At 38.9% G+C, this 20,916-nt stretch overlaps 1 protein-coding gene across 1 annotated transcript; it reads right to left on the bottom strand.

Moving 5' to 3' along the window:
• Nucleotides 1–10,445: 10,445 nt before the first annotated feature.
• LOC146080056 (olfactory receptor 5V1-like) lies at nt 10,446–11,396 on the bottom strand. Its single transcript, XM_083186907.1, has one exon. It carries the CDS (start codon nt 11,394–11,396, stop codon nt 10,446–10,448), a length of 951 nt encoding a protein of 316 aa, XP_083043033.1.
• Nucleotides 11,397–20,916: the final 9,520 nt, after the last annotated feature.

The following is a 20,916-nucleotide window of genomic DNA, read 5'->3' as shown; positions in this document are numbered from 1 at the left end:
ATAACCCCCTGTATTCTAAAAAATAAACTTTTAAATATGTATACCTTCATTACCTTTATTCCTATAACATTCCTATAACATTACATTTTAAGGGCCAGATGCACTAAGCTTCAAAAGTGATAAAACGGAGAGTGATAAAAAGCCAGCCAATCAGCTCCTGCCTGACAATTTTCAAACACAGTCTGTGACATAGCAGGTAGGAGCTGATTGGCTGGCTGTTTATCATTCTCCATTTTATCACTTTTGAAGCTTAGTGCATCTGGCCCTGAGTAGTGAGTTAAAAAGAAAAATTGCTATTTTTTGCGCCAATACTTTTTTGAGGGGGAGGGGGGAGCAGCTCTGATAGGATAACAATGGTAATAGGATAAAATAGAATCAAAGCGCTGGGAGTAACTGGGGTAGAATGGATAAAAAATAAATAAAAATAAAAAAATGAAAATAAATAGAATAAGAAAAAATAAAAATAAAAATAAGCAAAAATAAAAAACAGACAGAAAAAACACTTAGGGTGAAATGTAATAGGGTGAGATATTCAGAAAGTGAGAGATTTGGTAGGAAATCTCCAGGTGTTTTTTAAAGCGGCAATCATTTACTCTGCACAGCCAGTTTGATTTTGAAGTGTAAATGATTACACTTCAAAATCAAACTGGATGTGCAGAGTAAATGATCGCCGGTTTAAAAAAACCTGGAGATTTCTTACCAAATCTCTCACTTTCTGAATCTCTCATCCTATTACATTTCACCCTTAGCAACAAGTAAAGAAAGTTTAAAGTGAAAGGAGAGAAATCAGGTAAGTATGCAATACCAATAGAATAAACAGCGGCTTTTTATGTTTAAGCTCTTTTAAGAGAATGTGGCAAAGTCTTTTAGCGAGCGTTTGTGAGGTCTTTCAGTACAGGGAATAACTGACTAGCCCTAGCTACGATACCGTGACGGGATGCGGCTTTCTCTCCACGTTCGGAGTCCCGTGCGGCGGCTTCCGGCTTCAGTGCTTGTACTTCCGGCAGACGTATCTCTTGCTCCTGGCTTTGCTGGCTCCAACGCGTTTCGTGCTTGCGAACTTAGTCATGGATACCTGTGCTGGTTCTCCACCCTCTATTTATGGGGTGGTTTCTTTCTTTTTTTTCTTTTTTCAAAAAACTTTATTTTGTAAAAAACGGAAAAAAACGGAACTTGCGGCAGGAAGTTGTATAAAAATTGGAGGCAAACGCATGTTGCTCTCCATGTAAAATATGGGTATTGCAATGAAAGAAGGTTAGTAAGTAGATAAGAGTGTAGAGGCAAAGATTGAAGATTATATATAAAGGAGAAAAGATAGACGAACAAGAATAAATATATGGATACAATTAAGTAAAAATAAAATAAAAATAAATAAAAATAAAAATATATAAAAATAAAATGAAAATAAACAATAAAAATAAAAATGACTAAAAACAAAAAAAAAATATATATATATACATGTCAAGAATTTCTGAGGATTTTTTCCTCAGAAATTCTTGACATGTATATATATATATTTTTTGTTTTTAGTCATTTTTATTTTTATTGTTTATTTTCATTTTATTTTTATATATTTTTATTTTTATTTTTATTTATTTTTATTTTATTTTTACTTAATTTTATCCATATATTTATTCTTGTTCGTCTATCTTTTCTCCTTTATATATAATCTTCAATCTTTGCCTCTACACTCTTATCTACTTACTAACCTTCTTTCATTGCAATACCCATATTTTACATGGAGAGCAACATGCGTTTGCCTCCAATTTTTATACAACTTCCTGCCGCAAGTTCCGTTTTTTTCCGTTTTTTACAAAATAAAGTTTTTTGCAAAAAGAAAAAAAAGAAAGAAACCACCCCATAAATAGAGGGTGGAGAACCAGCACAGGTATCCATGACTAAGTGCGCAAGCACGAAACGCGTTGGAGCCAGCAAAGCCAGGAGCAAGAGATACGTCTGCCGGAAGTACAAGCACTGAAGCCGGAAGCCGCCGCACGGGACTCCGAACGTGGAGAGAAAGCCGCATCCCGTCACGGTATCGTAGCTAGGGCTAGTCAGTTATTCCCTGTACTGAAAGACCTCACAAACGCTCGCTAAAAGACTTTGCCACATTCTCTTAAAAGAGCTTAAACATAAAAAGCCGCTGTTTATTCTATTGGTATTGCATACTTACCTGATTTCTCTCCTTTCACTTTAAACTTTCTTTACTTGTTGCTAAGTGTTTTTTCTGTCTGTTTTTTATTTTTGCTTATTTTTATTTTTATTTTTTCTTATTCTATTTATTTTCATTTTTTTATTTTTATTTATTTTTTATCCATTCTACCCCAGTTACTCCCAGCGCTTTGATTCTATTTTATCCTGGCCCTGAGTAGTATATATTAAATATAACTCAGAAATAAATATGTGTGGACGGGAGGAGATCAAACATCGGAAGTAAAATTGTCTAGGTGTGCACGTGCATATTTGCTGTAGTTTGCAGCCGTTCCTTTTGGAGTCAGGTCGATCGAATGCTTGAATGACACCTCGATTGTGTAGGTGTGCACCCAGCTTTAGGCTATTACATTTTACCATGTATATTTATAAGTTTCCACAAGCCACTTATCTTAAAAAATGTTTTACCTACAGTAAAAATAAAGCCTCCAGCTACCTCCTAAGCATTTTTTATTTATGTTTCCATTATGCCATTAAACTGATTTGACTCTGTTTCTAATTTTCCACATTACCTATCTACTCTGACTTGCATAGAAGGCATGCAAATCTGCATAAACATGCTGCATGCACATTATAATCAATGTGTAAAGACGATTCTTCTGAACCAAATGTGAAACCCTTCCCAGGTAGGAGTTCACCCAGGAATGTACGTCCTCCTTTCCCTGAGGTAGAAGTTCAGGGTTTCACGTAAAGACAATTTCTTTCTCCGTAGTTAGCTATTTACTTTTCACAAAATGAGTAGATTGCAGATTAATGTTGAACACTCAATAATTACAATGCAATTAACAACAAAAGTTGACAAGTTTTATTACACCGGAACAGTGGATGTGGATCCTTCATGATTTTTCTCCACACCTGTGCTCCTCACATCAAATGAACATACCAATAACCCTACCTTTTTAGCTATAATGCAAACGAGTTATTATAACGGTTCAACAAAATACCATGAAATTAATTTTAGCCATAAACAATTTAACTTAGCCACAGTTTACATTAACTGTACATCCGCTTTACAATTACTATATCATAGAGGCCTCTACTTTACCAGGAACTTTTATTATTGTGCAATAATTGTTTAATTTAAAATAGTCTCGCAATGTTCTCACTTTCTGAGAAGAATGTTCCTTTTTTCTATAGGAGTTAAAAGTCTGAACTGCACGCTATCTCCAGGTTATTTGTAATGCACTGGATAATTTAGTCCAGGTAAGTATTTAGCAATTATGGGCCTTATTCTAGTTCACTCTTTCTAAAAAAACCTTCTTAGATGGACAAAACCATGTGCACTGCAGGTGGGGCAGATGTTACTTGTGCGGAGAGAATGAGATTTGGGTGGGGTTTTACTTCAAAGTGAGATCTATATTGTAGTGTAAAAATAAAGCAGCCAGTATTTACCCTGCACAGAAACAAAATAACTCACCCAAATCTAATTCTCTCTGCACATTTTACATCTGCCCCCCTGCAGTGCAAATGGTTTTGTCCATCTAAGAAGGATTTTGTCAGAAAGAATGAACTAGAATAAGGCCCAAAGTCTCTGCCCTTGAATATGGGATCCTTAATGTGGACTTCTAATACTTAGCACTGTGCCTGAGGTAACTGCCTTCTGGGATCATGTATGATAACTGTGCACATTTAGGGGCCCATTTATCAATATTATTTTTACTAAAATAACGTGATAACGGGTGTTTTCGCACCCTTTTCACATTATTTTAGTATCACCTAAATGTATTAACTATGAATTGTTAGTCTTTTCGCAAAACTTTAGACTTAAAATATATTTTCGCAATTTTTAAGTAAGTAATTCGCAGTTCACATACTTGCAATGGGAAATGTGAACAACTCATATTTATCAACCTCAATTGTAAAAATAATTCGGGACCTTGACAGGTGTTAAATTCGCCATATCTAAGCCTCTTCTTCCTTCTGAATGTGAGATCTGGCAGTATAAAAAGTGAGTTTAACCTCTCCTTTCTCCCCTGTTTTTACAAAGGCAATTCAGCACATATCTTTCTCTGTGCTGAGACTTCTGTTTGTGTATCTTATCTAAAGGTTACATTTGCTCTCTCTCTCTCTCTCTCCCTCTCTCTCTCTCTCTCTCTCTCTCTCTCTCTCTCTCTCTCTCTCTCTCTCTCTCTCTCTCTCTCTCTCTCTATATATATATATATATGGGAAATGACAAAGGGGGGGGGGGGGCACACAGTGCGCTCAATGGGAGTAACGGAAAGAGCTGCAACCCTGAAAGGATCCCCTGTTAGATGGGACCCGGTTAGAGAAATGTGGGGTTTTCAGGGTTTGCAGAGCTGGCCCTATTCAATTTGATGCCCTAGACAAGAATTTGGCTGGTATCCCTAGCAGTATCGCTTGTTCTGCCTCTAACCCAACATCGCTTTCTCAGCACAGCATCCATCAACCAGCAGCACAGGTGACAACAGCCAGCAACTGAACCTAAGGATGACAGGTAGGCACAATATACTTAATTTAATAATTTTGTTCCATATTTATTAATATAAAAGTTGGTATTATCACGGCGCCCACTAAGCAATTTGCTTAATGGGCTATTCTGTGTAGGAAAATCGCATCACATCGCATGGGCCTTTTTAAGGGCCTTGCGATGCGATTTTACTATGTAATTTATTCACTGCTCTCTTAGCCCCGGGGGATCGCATGCAATCGCACCTCCCGCAAAATCGCAGGGTGTACGATGCCATTACACTAGCTATACAATAATATCATTGTATGACATACAATGAGGTTTTAGGACCCCCATCCCCCCCCCCACTATCCACTCCACCCCGAAGCGTGGCCTTGGGTGCGTGCGCCTGGCAAACACTCTGTTTGCAATGGCCGCACGCACCAGGAGCATGCATATGTGCAGAGATGCGCATGTGCATTTAAAAAACATTGCGCTGGCATCCGCTACCTGCGCTAAAGACCTTATATAATTGAACTGTACAATTCAAATGACAGTAAAAAACAATTTATTAAAAGGTTGCTCACAGGAGCGTAGCAGTATATAGACAAGGTCTGATTACAGATACTGTGAACCGATGGTATAACAACAATCTGTACACTTAAATAGTGGATGGATGTCCATAAACGTCAGTTAAGCCCAACACGTTTCGTCGTTCACACGACTTCCTCAGGGGCATGGTACAATACGATTGTCAAACAGTGTTCAGCTTCCGGCTCTTCCGCCGGGAACGCTCGACGCAGGTATCCAAGGCAACCTGTATAAACATATGCCGGAAGTTTAGTGCGCTCCCTGTATGAGAGCGATACATATGTGACAAAAAACAACGATACTAAATGAAAAAAACAAAAATACTAAATGAAAAAAAGTGCAGGTTAAATATCTGGAAAAGGCGCTGCTATATTGTGTGACTATAATTACTGTGTCACTCTTATTACACACACGGCGTCTGAATGGTCCAGAATGGACCACAGACTGTATATATGCATGGTCGACAGCTGTGTCAACACTGTGCCAGCAAAATTGAATATTGAATATAGGGGATTGCGCCAGATACTAATGATGTGGTCATAGACCCAACAGTCCTGTTATTACTGCTTAAATATTGGGCAGACAATAAGGGATCGGTTAATGAGGGAATAATGTCCCTAAGTGTGGAAGTGGTGTCCTCAAATGGCTCCAGTTGATTAGAATATGTTCCAGGGCATCCTTTCGTTCATCCCATGAGGGAAGATCGTTTTCAGTCTGAATATCCATCTGGCCTCGGATTGCAACAGTCTGGTATCCCTGTCGCCCCCTCGAAGTTGTGCCGGTACATGTTGTATGATGATGTGTTTAAGATCACTTACAGAGTGATCCATCTCGGCGAAGTGTCTGGCCACTGGATGTTCCGATGTCTTCCCTTTGGTCTTGCTGATTAGTGCGGCCTTGATGGTAGACCGATGCATGGCTGCCCTTTCTTTAAAGGGCCTTATGGTTTTACCCACATATCCCTTATCACATGGGCAGGTTAAGAGATATACCACATAGGCAGTGGTACACGTGACCACTTCATGAATTCGAAAGGTGCCCAGGTGCTGATTTGATAGAAAAGGAGGAACCTGTTCTCATGTGATGGCAAGTCGTACATTGAATGCATTTATAGCATCCTGGTGCTTTGATTAAAAAAGTGTTTCCACTTTTTGCTTGCTTAATGCTTGCCGCATAGCCAGTGATGTCCGTATGGACCACTATGTCCTTGATGTTTTTATTTCTGGTGAAACAAGTCATGGGTCTTTTATTCTTAAAACATGGCAATCCTTTATCCGTGCTGACGATGGGCCATAGAGCCCGGGTGGCCCTGGGTATGACTGGGCTGGTGGTTGAGTACCTGCTGGTCCAGGTTATGACCTTGTCTTTGGGGCGTGGCTGTCCTTCTAGGAGGCTCTGCCTAGGTATCCCTAGCACTTCCATTTTCTGGCGCTCCAATATTTTGCTGTCATAGCCTCTGTTACTGAATCTCTGTACCACATTGTCCAAGGCATCTTCCACCATTTTTGGATCGCTGGTAATCCTGGCACTGCGAATCAGTTGAGACTTGGAGAGGCCCAGTTTCAAGGATTTTGGATGGTGACTGGAGGCTTTCAGTAGGGTGTTTTTGCTGGATGGTTTACAATATACCGTGGTGGTCAGTCTGCCATCACTTAGTGTTACCAATACATTGAGGTAGTTGATAGCCTTCTCCTCAATTTGCGAGGTCACTCGGATGGGTGAGACCCTCTGATTGATGTATTCAATTAGACTTTCGAGTGCGTCCTTCCTGCCCTGCCACAGCAGGAAGACGTCGTCTATGTAGCGACAGTAGTTGGATATACTGCCGGCCCATCTGTTGTCGGAAAAGTACATCAATTGCTCCTCCTGCTGAATAAAGACATTGGCCTACGATGGGGAGACATTGCTCCCCATCGCACACCCACTTGTCTGAAGGTAATATTCACCATCGAATAGGAAATAGTTCCTTTTGAGAATCAATTCCAAGAGGCACATAAACAAATCGATGTCTATCGGTACACTGTCTTCGTTGGTCAAAAACCGTCTCATTGCTTGCAGGCCTTCATGATGTGGTATGGTCGTGTACAGGCTGCAGATGTCCATGGTGCAGAGTAAGACATTCTCCTCTACTTCATTGTTTTGTTGGAGACGCTTCAAGAAGCTGGTGGTATCTTTGATATGATTGGGCTGTTTCTCACTGTCACCTTGTTGTTTTTCTGCACCTTGAAAACGGGGAGATACCCCCGAAACGTCGGACACCTTTGCATGTTTTTTGCTTTGCTGTGATGTAAATTAAAGCACTTCAAACTTTTTTCGTCAAGCCTGCCAGTGCCACCATCTTTTCCATTTACCTATATATATATGTATAGATTTATGTAGATGTGTTTATATATTTGTGTATATTTATATAAATAGTGTATATATATATATATATATATATATATATATGTATATATATATTTATGTTTGTATTTATATGTGTGTGTGTGTATATATATATATATATATATATATATATATATATGTGTGTGTGTATTTATATGTGTGCAAATGTTATACTGCATCTATTTAGTATGTTTAGTTGTTAACTATATATCACAATACTATAACACTGCTGACTAAATATATGTGAAAAAATATGCGAAAAAAATTCACAAAGAGAAGTCATTAACGGAGGCTCTCTCCAGGCTCACGAATATTAATACATTTGCACGATAAATGTATTTATCGCAATGCGAAATGAATCGAAAATAACGTGAAAAATTTGCAAATCATTTCATAATATTGATAAATGGGCCCCTTAGTCTCTCTACACACAATTGTGAACATTTTACTCCTCTAATATGCTGTTAGCACTTTCTGAAAACTGCAGCTGTGCACAACCTGCTAGTATCCGATCCCCTAAGTACTGTCTCTGAAGTAGATATATTTTCCTGTCAACTGGAGCTGTGTACAAATTATCTCCTTATAGATATACTTTATAGCAGAGCTTGGACTGCGGAAACTGTGTGCTAGTTCGGTGTTTAGACAAATATGCCAGTCACTTTCTTCAATTTGATCGCTAGGATGTCTTTCTAGCTGTCAGTCAGTGCTTCTATATAAGAGCTGCTGGGACGGCTGTCATTTGCAGGAGGGCTGGTCTTAGACTGCACTATACTGCTCCAGGGGCGGGTTTCTTACTCACCACTCCCCACACGGCCTTGTCTGTTACAGGGTCCACCTGTTCTCCGCCTCTGTGCCACCTTTATGAATATATTTATATATATATATATATGTCCAACATAGCTTCATTATCCCCTTTGGGGAGTGCATATGTTCATAAACACAAAACTACAGTATCTTATATTAAGAGCATTACGTATGGAATTATATGCCCACAGTTTGTTGTGCTTCCCTGAACTGACGACGGGGCCCCCGAGCTCCGAAACGTTTTCTTTTGGGCACATGGAATAAAACTTCCACCGCTTCACCAGTACGTGAGTCTCCGAGTGCCGCTTATTTATACTTTGCATATCTTCAGAGGATTCACTCCCTCTAGTCTGAGGGCACCGGAGCAAGGATTCCCTGGCTTACATTCTCCAAGACCTGAGTGCCGGTCACATTGGATTATATATATATATATATATATATATATATATATATATATATGTCCAACATAGCTTCATTATCCCCTTTGGGGAGTGCATATGTTCATAAACACAAAACTACAGTATCTTATATTAAGAGCATTACGTATGGAATTATATGCCCACAGTCCACTTTACGCACATAGACATTTTAATACACTCCATCCCTACTATATATGAGATCACGCAGATACTGTACAACTTTGTCTGTGCAATTCCCCAGCAGCTCTACCTGCAGCAATCTATATCATTGACATTTAAGCTACCCCATACTGGGCGTAGGGTTTATGGTATGCAAAATGCATACTGTATGAAAGTGTACAAATCAGAATAGTAAGTATTACAATAGTAACACATCCTGGTTCTCTTTAGTACATACTTCCAGTTACCACCCACAAATACACATTTCCCATACAGAAAGAGATGAGCAAGTTCCACAAAAAGAGCTAGATGCCACTCGGAATGAGGCCCAATATTATAGCATGCCAACAGCCTTCAAATCATCTCTCTTCTTTACTCATTAGAAAATGTCTGGCCAACCCATGGCTCTCCAGCTGTTGTGACACTACACGAACCAGCATGCATTGCCACTGTGTTGCTAATTGGGAATGCTAAAACTGTGGCAAGGCATGCTGGGATGTGTAGTTTCACAACAGCTGGAGAGCCACAGGTTTGCCAGGCCTGAATTACAAAATACAGATAGAGCCGTTGCCATTGGGTGCGCTGAGGCGACTTAACTCATAGCGTCGTTCACCGGGGACATGGACACGTGAGTGTATCACACAGATTTGTGTCCATTAATGTGAATGGGACAAACAAGCTCATACGCATGCGTGCCTCATTTGCGCCATGCCAGGCCATTCCCTGGGAGATGCTCAGATGAGAGCGGATCCATCTGTAGCAGTTGATTTGAACAACCTAATGATTGCTTTTCTGTAAAGGTGTGTACACACGGTGCAATATGGTCACTGAGCAATTTTGGTTTAATATCTCTCTGCAATATATTGCTCAGTGTATAATTTTCATCAGCGACCAGCGATTTTGGCTGAAAATTGCATGCTATTCTGTCTCATTCTGTCTCTACCTCATTTTGACTAGAAAGCGCTGTTCGCTGGTTCACAGTGCATTGTGCACCAGCGACCAGCAATTTTTTAGCCATAATCGCAGGAGCAAGCTCCTGTGACCAGCGAACATTAATGGCTGGCGGTGGGAGTTCGCTCCTAGCAATTTATCTCCCACAACACAAAAAAACACACTAGCGACATGGTCACTCAACGACCATTTAGCCAGCGATAATGGCTTAAATTGCCCAGTGTGTACAGGACTTAAAACTCATAAAATCTGAATTTTATACTTAAGTAAAATATTTACTTCCCAAACCTCCCTATTGCATAAGGGCTGATAAAAATATATGAACTTTAAAACATAAACTTCGAGGATTACTTAAAATAACTTAAATACAGTATGTGAACTCAATCAATAAACTTTTTAAACAAACTTTAAGAATATAGCTGTGTTATAATAAACATGAGCAGCCAAAAACATAAATGCATTTAAATTAAATGAACAAAACATCAAAATGTAACTATTATAATACAATCATATTTAAGTTATTTAGCGAAATGTAACTGTTGCTGTTGCTTGGAATAGAAATACCCATAAATTATTTTCTTTACGTCATTATTTTTTAAAGTGTATATAACTGGGTTAAGCAATGGAGTCACAATACTGTATAAGACTGCGATCACTTTATCCTTATATAGAGAGTAAGTAGAAACTGGTCTCACATAATTGAAAATAGCACTACCATAATATAAAACCACCACAGCAAGGTGAGAGGCACAGGTGGAAAATGCTTTCTGTCGTCCTTGTGTGGACCTTATTTGCAATATAGTTGCAATAATGTAAATATATGAGACAAGAGTGCATAGAAAGGGTGTCCACCCAATAAAAACGCCAATGGTGAGTAATAAGGTTTCATTGACAGATGTATCATCACAGGATAAGATAAGAAGTGGGGGTATGTCACAGAAAAAATAGCCGATCTTGTTGTAATGACAAAAGTTTAAGCGGAAAGTGAACACAGTGTGAACAATTGAATTAATAATGCCACTTAACCAGCAGATACTTGCCAGAGCAATGCAGACATTCTTTCTCATGTAAGTAGAATATCGTAGTGGGATACATATAGCTAAGAAGCGATCGTAAGACATTATGCCAAGTAGAACGCACTCAGTCCCAACAAAAGTCACAAAGAAATACAACTGAATTGCACAGGCTGTAAATGAGATAACTTTTCTCTCAGCGACAAGTACCTGTAGCATTTTGGGCATAGTTGTTGAGGTGTAGCAGATATCCAAGAAAGACAAGTTTTCTAGGAAGAAGTACATTGGTGTGTTTAGATCCATGTTTAATTGTATAACTAAAATAATTGCTGCATTTGATATTAAAGCCAGTATATAGATAAGAAGAACCACCATAAACAGAAGAACCTTCATGTTTGGATTATCTGTTAATTCTAATATTAGGAATTCTGTGAAGAACGTCTGGTTTGTGCCCATTGTTTCTGGATTAATCTACTCTGCAAAATCAATATAAAGTAGTTAACAGTTGAAATATTTGGTATATAAATATTTTTTTTCATCTTAAATTACAATGCAATATTGTTCCCTTTTCTCATTGTATTCTGTAATGTAAATTTGACAACATATTTACAAAACAATGCATTTCTATGGTGATATTTAATTGGAAGGAAGGAAAAGATTGAAAATGGGAAAACAATTTAAATTCCCTGCTTCTCATTTAAATAACTACAGCCTTTAAATGACAATTTTGTTTTTGCATGTAGGTGCATTAGTAAGGTTTCATATGCAAAAGACAAGGAAAGGTTTTTTTTTGCTGCGCTCAATAATAATTGTACCTTTAAAATTAAAAAATTGATTATTTTATTATAATCTAATATTAGATTAAACAAGCATGCTATTTGAAAATGTATAATTAGCATAAAAATAACATAAAATAAAAAAAACAACATGAATAAAAATGGTGGTGCGTATATTAATAGTTGATATAGTCACCCATGACCTCTGATCCTTTGGCTTTTTTAAATAGTCCAATTGGATAACATTCCTGGTATTTTAATAAAGACCCTTCAGATAACTGATGTGAGGGGATGATGGATTGCCAAGATGTTGCTGGTGAGGTAGCTTGCCTTCGGTGAGATGGTATTCGCTGTATGGTAGCAGTAGGCTGGATATACCTGTCTCCCATATGCAAAAGTAATGGGTTCTACAGTATTATTTAAGTGAATTGGTTAAAAAAAATTATAATGAGGAGCCCCCAACCTTTCGGGATTTTATGGAATATGAGCCTTCTCTCCAGGTTGGATTTGTGAATTGGGTAGTTCCAGTGGATGAAGTGTCAGAACACTGATGGGCAACCACATGTCTATAGTTAGTACTGACTGAGCTAAAGGGATCATATATTCAGTTAGCAAAACATTATTTTTTATTTTTAATAGTGTAAGAAGAAACATCTATTCTATGACTTGCAATTTGGCAAATATAGAAAACTATTACACATACATTTAAAAAAACATATGTTAACTTCAGTGCCAGGCCATGTTACAGTTCATTCATAAATATAAGAACTGTGAGCATACAGTGTGAATTTTTCATTTGCGAAAAATTTTTTGTTCAACGTGCACATTAGGTGTCATGCCCCACCATGTTAATAAATACATGCACTGAGTCAATATGGTTCACGATCAGTTGATAGAAAAAATCAGGAGCGTCAACAAAGCATTAGTGCTGTGCCTTATGCCAGTCATTACAGTGCTACAACATTACCTAAAAATGGTCCATAGTTACAACATTTTTGAAACAATCAAATCTTTAAGAATGGTAAAAAGGGCTAGTGGTATGACATCCTAACCTGGCAAATCAATACCCAAAAAAGAGGAAGGCTGAAGAACAAACTTTGTGTTCACAAATTCTTGGGGAGAGTCAAGGAGTGTCCACATTAGCTATACAGAAGTCTAACGTTTCTCACACTGTTCTCATAGATAAGCCTTCTTTGCCTCCTTCTACCTTTTAATGTACTATCTGCAAATTTGGGAATGAGTACAGAAGTAAAGAACATGATTATAACATAATATAAATTAATGATGCTATTGTGGAAATGGAACGGGATGAAGATTTTTGTGTATTATCTGAAGCTAATTATGGTGGCATCAGTTCTTGCCCATGGTTAAAAAAAATCCATTATGATGCCTGGCGTTTGGGATTATCTTTACCCAAATGCTGACAATGTTTTTAAAGGCATATACTCTATTTGTGAGTCCAAAGTCATTAGAGGTAGGGATGTTAATCCTCTAAGAACCTTCTTCATGTTACTGTACATCACTTGCAGTGAGTTCATTAACTTTATTTTACAAAATTATAACAATATTTATACAACCAGGGCCGGACTGGGACCAGAATGTGGCCCTGGCATTTTGAGCACACAGGCCCACCAGCAGTAGGCGGGAACCTTTTGTGGCAAAAAGGGGGCGTGGTCTCATGGAAAGGAGGCGGGGTATCACAAAAAGGAGGCATTACGCATTATGGAACACACTGTAATGCCCATTACACATTATGGAACAACCATAATGCCCATTACACATTAGGGAACACACCATTATGCCCATTACACATTAGGGAACACACCATTATGCCAATTACACATTATGGAACACACCATTATGCCCATTGCACATTGCCAGATACATATGCCCCACAGTGCCAGGTAGATATGCCCCACAGTGCCAGCTACATATGCCCACCAGTGCCAGATACATATGCCCCCCAGCGCCAGATACATATGCCCCCCAGCACCAGATACATATGCCCCCAGTGCCAGATACATATGACCCACAGTGCCAGATACATATGCCCCACTTTCACCTGCTACCAGCCCCTGAGTGACCCTATTTTGATTGTATTGAAAGTGGCGAATTCATCCCTCTCAGTGGGCTCCCAGGCAATCTATCTAGCTTACACAGTGAGTGGAGTGCTGGACTTTACAACAGATATACACATACAGTATTCATATCACTCCTTATACTTTAGAAATAAATATGCCACACACAATTTTACATTTTTGTGCTGTAACTGGGGCTCTTCATCCAAGAAGTGTCATTACGGTTCCATAGTAGTGCTGTGGGGTTCCACTTGCATGCTTCAAGGGGCAAGAGGAGGAGCCAGCCGGGATTAGCTGACAGCTGGGAGCAGTCAGGTGGCCAGCAGCTTGAGGCAAACAGCATGGCAGTGGGTGAGACTGAGTGCATTGGTGGCTGCAGGCAGAGAACTGCTCCCCCTTCCTACAGCATTTAGAGAGACAGCGGAGCACGGTCACCCTATTGGTGCAGAATGGTAGGAGGTGCAAGAGGAGGGAGAGAAAAAGCTGAAAAGGATGCTACTGACATGTGGCGGAGGAGGGGGGAGGAGGGAACCAGCCACATGTCTGCATCTGTCACAGCAACTTGCAGGCTGGAGCCTACAGGAGGCAGTGGCCAGGGGGTGTGCCAGTCATTAGGACCCCCCGTGTGCTCGCCTATGCCAGTGGCCATGTTTCTGCAGAGATTGGTGGTTGTTAGCTCAGGACAAATTCGGCCCATCTGGCCATTGGCACTTCTGGCATTTGTATACAACAATATGTAAAATACCAACATGCAGTCCAGAAACAGCTACCAGCAGTTTGGACCAGCCCATCATTTTCCACCAACAAAATCATCATCCTTATTATTAGTGATCAGAGGCAGTCCTTCCTGAGCCAGCTTGCTGCAGCCTTTGGTCAAAGTTGATGAAGAAGAGAGGGATCTTTTTCTTTATACAAATAAATGACTAAACTCTTAGGGGTAGATTTAATAAAACAGGGATGTTGCCCATAGCAGCCAATCAGGCTCTATCATTTTGCAAAACACAATATGGAAATGGTAACCACTTTTTTTCTTTAATTTTTTTTTTTTATTATTTGCAACTTAACTTAATGTAAGATGGAGAATGCATTTGACTTAAAGCCCATACACGCTAGAATATTATATTTCCAGTCTGGCTGGTTGGAATGAAAATTCTGGGAACAAATTACAATCAACTGTTTGCTCCCAAACCCTGAAAAATGGACAAAAGCAGTCATCTGCATACATTGATTTAATTATTTGTCTTTAGCACCAATTTTTGTCTGTTTTCCATGTTTAGGAGCAAGTGGTCAATTTGTCATTTGCTGCCAAACATTTCCAGATTTTCATTCTAACCAGCCAGATTGGAAAGATAGGATAGGGGGTTAGGGAACCATATAACTCAGGCGCTTGGAGTAAGATGTTGCAAAAGCCACTATCTCAATGGTAGAAATTTATAAAAAAATACATGTATAAAAAGATTGAAAAAAAAAGAAAAATTTGTTTCACTCACATAAAAATTCAAGTAGATTGTACCAAGTCAGAATTGTCCCGTGTGTATGCAGGGAGTGGAGGATGTTTTTAAAACCTCCTTCTATCCGGGCTTGTTTGTAATCCAAAGTGTCTGTGTAGACAGAAGCGTCTGTGTAGACAGAAGTGTTATCAGGCTCCCCGACAATTGCTGCAGCCGTGGGACCGGCTTCCAGTGTGAAGGGGGATCTGTGCGCTGATGTCAATTTGGCAGATAAAGATCTTGCAGCTCCGTCCCGGTCCAGGATATTTGCGGAGAGGGATTTTTGATGCTGCTGTTAACTGATATGAATTTCTGTAGCTCTGTCCAAGAATAAGATTCTGCGGAGATATTTGTAATTCCGTCCCGGCAAAAGTATAGGTGTTTAATAGAGACCACGTCCACCTGCCGCCAACATGTTTCGATCCGCAGCGGGATCTTTGTCAAGGCCTCAAAAATCCCTCTCCGCAAATATCCTGGACCGGGACGGAGCTGCAAGATCTTTATCTGCCAAATTGACATCAGCGCACAGATCCCCCTTCACACTGGAAGCCGGTCCCACGGCTGCAGCAATTGTCGGGGAGCCTGATAACACTTCTGTCTACACAGACGCTTCTGTCTACACAGACACTTTGGATTACAAACAAGCCCGGATAGAAGGAGGTTTTAAAAACATCCTCCACTCCCTGCATACACACGGGACAATTCTGACTTGGTACAATCTACTTGAATTTTTATTTGAGTGAAACAAATTTTTCTTCTTTTTTCAATCTTTTTATACATGTATTTTTTAATAAATTTCTACCATTGAGATAGTGGCTTTTGCAACATCTTACTCCAAGCGCCTGAGTTATATGGTTCCCTAACCCCCTATCCTTCTATACACACACTGTGTCGGCTGATTGAACTGACTGGGAAACCTTTTTTGGGCTGCTGGTATAGAGGCGCACTAGATAAATCACACACCACCTTTTTGCATATACAGATTGGAAAGATAATCTAGGGTGTATGGGCCTTTAGTCTCAGCTTGTGTGCTAAATAACTCCTATTAGCAAGCAATAGCATATGCATCTATTATTACTGAAAAGTATTTTTATAAGCATTGTAATATTGAAACACAATTCACATTTGCCCGATTTTATGAATAAAGTTTGCTGTATAACATTACATTTTATAACACTAAGCTATTCATGTTATTTTTTATTTATTATATTGACTTACCATGAGTTAGATTATAACTAATATAGTTGGGAAACTCCTTCTCAAAAATACAAGATACATGCACAGAACTATATACCAAAGTATGTGTAAATGCTTATAGTGCTGAAACAGATATGAAAGTCATACAAATTCTTTTAGCAATCCACAATGATGGGTATATGTTTAATGTATTCATTTTTATGTATTGAATACAAATGAAAAAAAAACTAAAAGTTAAAATGTTTTAAAAATAAAAATACTGAAATATATATTTGATCAATCATTTTTGCATTCTAAACTTTATTGTTTTAATTTAACAATTACTGTATGTTTCAATTACAATTGAAAGAAACACTCATTATTATACAAATGTAAACAGTAAAAATATATCTATCATTTTTAGTCACAAAAATATAAATAGAAAATTAACTTTATTGCTTTATTTATGTACAGTGGTGTCATTCTAAATTTAATTACAGGCAATTTTAAATAAAAAATATTGTTAATACCATTTTAGCAGTACATCTGCATTTTGCAATTATATGAGTGAAGCAAGGAATATGCAGTACCATTTTCTAAAAATAACTATGCAGTATATTACCTAAAAATCAGTCGCTGTTTTAAATCAAAACACTGTGATTGTTTTTAAGGAAAGAAACCTTCAAAATATTTTTTGTACCGACTAAAAATTTTTTGCAGTATTTGAAAAGAAAGCAGAAAGTAGATAATTATACTGAATATTTGAAGATACATTTAAAAAAATTAAAACTGCCAGAAACCTGCTTATTTCCTAAAAGACTTAAATCTATACATCTCTTCTCATGCTTTCATTGTAGCACTGGGATAATTATTACTCAAGGACTTTATATAGACCTACTGTATACTGTGTGCTTGGGGACAGAAAAAATAGCTTGTCTCATTACACTAATAAACTAGAAAGCAAAGGGAATTGATTGTATCACTAAAGATAATTATAGTTTCAGTAACTGCTTGCTAACTAGCAAACCTAGCTAACCATGTTAAAAAACTTATAGCCATTGCACAGAAATTCCATGTGCATCCATGAATGTCCCTTTATTTACTGACTTCCTTTTATAAATGTTTTTTTTTAAATACATCTGAAATTTGCTTCTATGTATCAAAATACATTAGTGCTCATTGAGTTTGATATATTTTCGGTACTTGTTTCCTAGCACGGCCACAATCGCGGGCATCGCGGGTAATTTTTAGTGGTCTGCGATGCGACCGACGCGATGCCCACGATTTCCCATTGAAATGCATTGAAAAAAGTCAAAATCGCGTCGGTCGCATCGCAGGCGGCTAAAAAAGCATTAAATGGTCCAGACGCGATGCCTGCGATTTCCCATAGGGAACAATGTTAAATGCCTCAATTTACCCAAATCAACATAGGGAACAATGGTAAATGGGCCAGAAACCCCCCAAAACAGCCATGAACAGTGAAATGGCCCCCCAAAAGTAGTTAACGCCACCCCACGATCCACGTGAACCCGAAGCGTGGCGAGCGCAGCGAGCCCGCGAGGGGCGGCGGTACGCATCCTCCTACCTTTTCATACCCCCACTATCTACGTCGGCGTGGAGTTGAGAATAGAATATTGTGGCGAGCGCAGCGAGCCACCGAGCCCGAAGCGTGGCGAGCGCAGCGGATACCTGTGAAGCCCGCGAAGGGACGCGTTTACCTGTGAAGGTATCCACGTCCCCTTGCGGGGCTCGCTGCGCTCGCCACGCTATCTATCTATCTATCTATCTATCTATACACATATTATGTAAAATAAATCATAAGTAACACTATGAAGAAAAAAGTTAATAGGGCATTAGAAGAAAATTACGGTTTATTGAGGTTTAGACTTGATAAATAGAATTTCTCTTTGCTGCTATTCAGGCAATAAGTATTTAATTTCTGCCCATGTGTATTAAAAATCACATCCAGGTACAGGCACTTCAGACAGGAGTTCATCCCAGCAATTTGTAAACTAAAATTATTGCATCAGGGATAACTTTATGTTATTCTGTTGATTAACTGTGCATGGAATTAAACAGCGCATGCAACCGTGGCTGTTACTGGGGAGGGATCCGGAAAATCCCTCTCTTAGTAAATTGCTGTCACTATTGTAAAGAGAAACAGGGAGAGCATAGCAGGTGTCTTTGATTTTTGCTGTGGAATGCCTGTAATACTTTCAGGGATACTTACAGTACATTTAAAGATATCCCAATGTTTGAGGGTGATTTACCATAAAATGTGTATAAAAAATAAGTCCCAAACCATATCTCTAACATGTGAGTTACTTTTTGAAGAAAACAATGAGACAGGATCGCACCTTAACTGAGACTGTGCATGGAAGGTAATGAGACTCTACAGAGTATATTTTCAGCTTAACTCAGTTGTAAATGGTGTATGAGGGGTGTCAGGGCATGATATGAGGGAAGGGCCTGGGAGGACAAACATTGAGCAGAGGTGGAAGAGGAGAGAAACATACAAAATCGGTTGTGAGAAGGACACAGAGCTGTCCCAGTGAAGGAGTCAGTCCATAGTATCTAGCCACACATTGTAGGGATTGGAGCTGGAGAGAGGAGTAGGGCTCTATTGAGAAGGTGAAGGTTTTATTTTCATACTGACATGCCTGTATTAACTATAGATGGTGGCCATGTTATTAATTTATAAGCACCAATAACCATATAACAAATAGCATAAAGACAAACACATTGTGGTAAATGTTGTCAGTGCTGTGCATAAGAATTATAGGGCCTTGACTTACAGTATTTAGATCCTTGTCCTCCTCAAAATGCTATAGGATGTCTTAGAAAGAAAACGTATGGAAAATATATTTTTATATTTACGGCCTGTGCTTTCCTCTTCAACCTCCACCTACCCCTATGACTTTGATTCCTAAAGCATGCTTCCACACTACCTACCTAATTTATCTCTTCTACCACTTTTCCATCATCTTTCAAGCATGCCCTGGTCTCCTCCATCATTACAAAACTCTCCCTTTACCTTTCCTCTCATTTACAAATATCTGATATCTGCTCTCCTTTTCCTCCAAGATAGTCAAAATAGTACTTTACATCTGTCTCAATCTATCTAACCCATCTCTCTTCTAAACGCTATTAAATCTGGAATTCAGTCTCTTCATTCTACTGCCTTCATGAAGGTCACCAATCACCTCCTCATGACCAAATAAAAATGGTTGTTTGTCTAAACGTACACTGCATGAAATTCATATCCATATTTGACACCTTTGACCCCCCATTCTCATCCAAACACTCCATTTAATTGGGCTTCTGGACTTAGCTTTCTCATGGATAACATGTTTGTTGCAAAATTGCTCATTCTCTGTGTCTACACCCACCATTATCTGCCTGCAACTATCCCTTCCCAACATGATCCCCCATGGTTCTTTAGTAGGCCTACTTCTCTTATCAAGCTATACATCTTTTCATAGAAAGCTTATTAGTTTCTTTGGATTTCACTAACAAATTTATGTTGATGATACCCATATTTATCTCTTCCCTATATGTCAGTCATCTCACAATACTCTGGAAAAAACAATATTGTCACTCCACACCATCTCTGCTGAAAATGTTTCACTCTTCTCCTATCCTCAGGTCTTAGGTGTATGGGTCAGCCTTGACTCTGCCCTTTCCTTCTCTTCCCACATTTTTACAGGACCAGGGTCCTTCAAACCCTGGATGCTACTAAAGCTCTTATTCATGCCCACATAATTTCCAGTAACAAATATTGTATTATGCTCCTCTCTGGTTTTCTTTTCTCCAATGTATTCTCAACTCACCTCATTTTCCTCCCATATTGCTTTGCCTATGCTGTTTCTCTCTGACAATCACTTTATAGCCTTTTTAGACCACACATAATTCAATTTCTTTCTTCCATGGGCACTTATAAGTGTCAACCATCCTTTGGCTTATGTAAACATATGAAAGCATTTCATCCCTTACACCTTGGTGGATCTATGCTACTTCTATTTGAGTTTGATATTCCTACTGATCACTATTGACCCACTTTTCCATATATTTTCTTTCCGGCAAAGATCAATCTCAGCAGGACACGATGCAGCATGAGCTGTGGGTGAGATATCAGTGTTTAAACTACACGTTTTTTTATTGCTGGTTATGCATTGTGCTTGTAGCTTTAAAGGGCCGTCGCAGTATAAACACTGTTTGCTGTTGACTGTTAAATAGCCACCAAAGCAGGCGGGGGTCCACTTGGTCTGTTTGTTAAGCCTGGCATAGTATATAAAACCTCCTAAGTTTTCCCTAAAAGGGGAAGCGCAAGGCAATATGGAGGAATTGCTAAAAATATTGGCTGAACTTGCAGCTGGGCAGCAGAATATGGTGGCTGCACAACAAACCCATATTCATATGTTATGTGAGGGGCAGCAAGCCCATATTCATCTGTTGC

This window comes from Crinia signifera, chromosome 1 (genome assembly GCF_055691185.1).
Source record: "Crinia signifera chromosome 1, ASM5569118v1, whole genome shotgun sequence".
Lineage (NCBI taxonomy): Eukaryota > Metazoa > Chordata > Amphibia > Anura > Myobatrachidae > Crinia > Crinia signifera.
The sequence above is the reverse complement of the archived record's forward strand: the minus strand, read 5'-3'. Positions and strand labels throughout refer to the sequence as shown.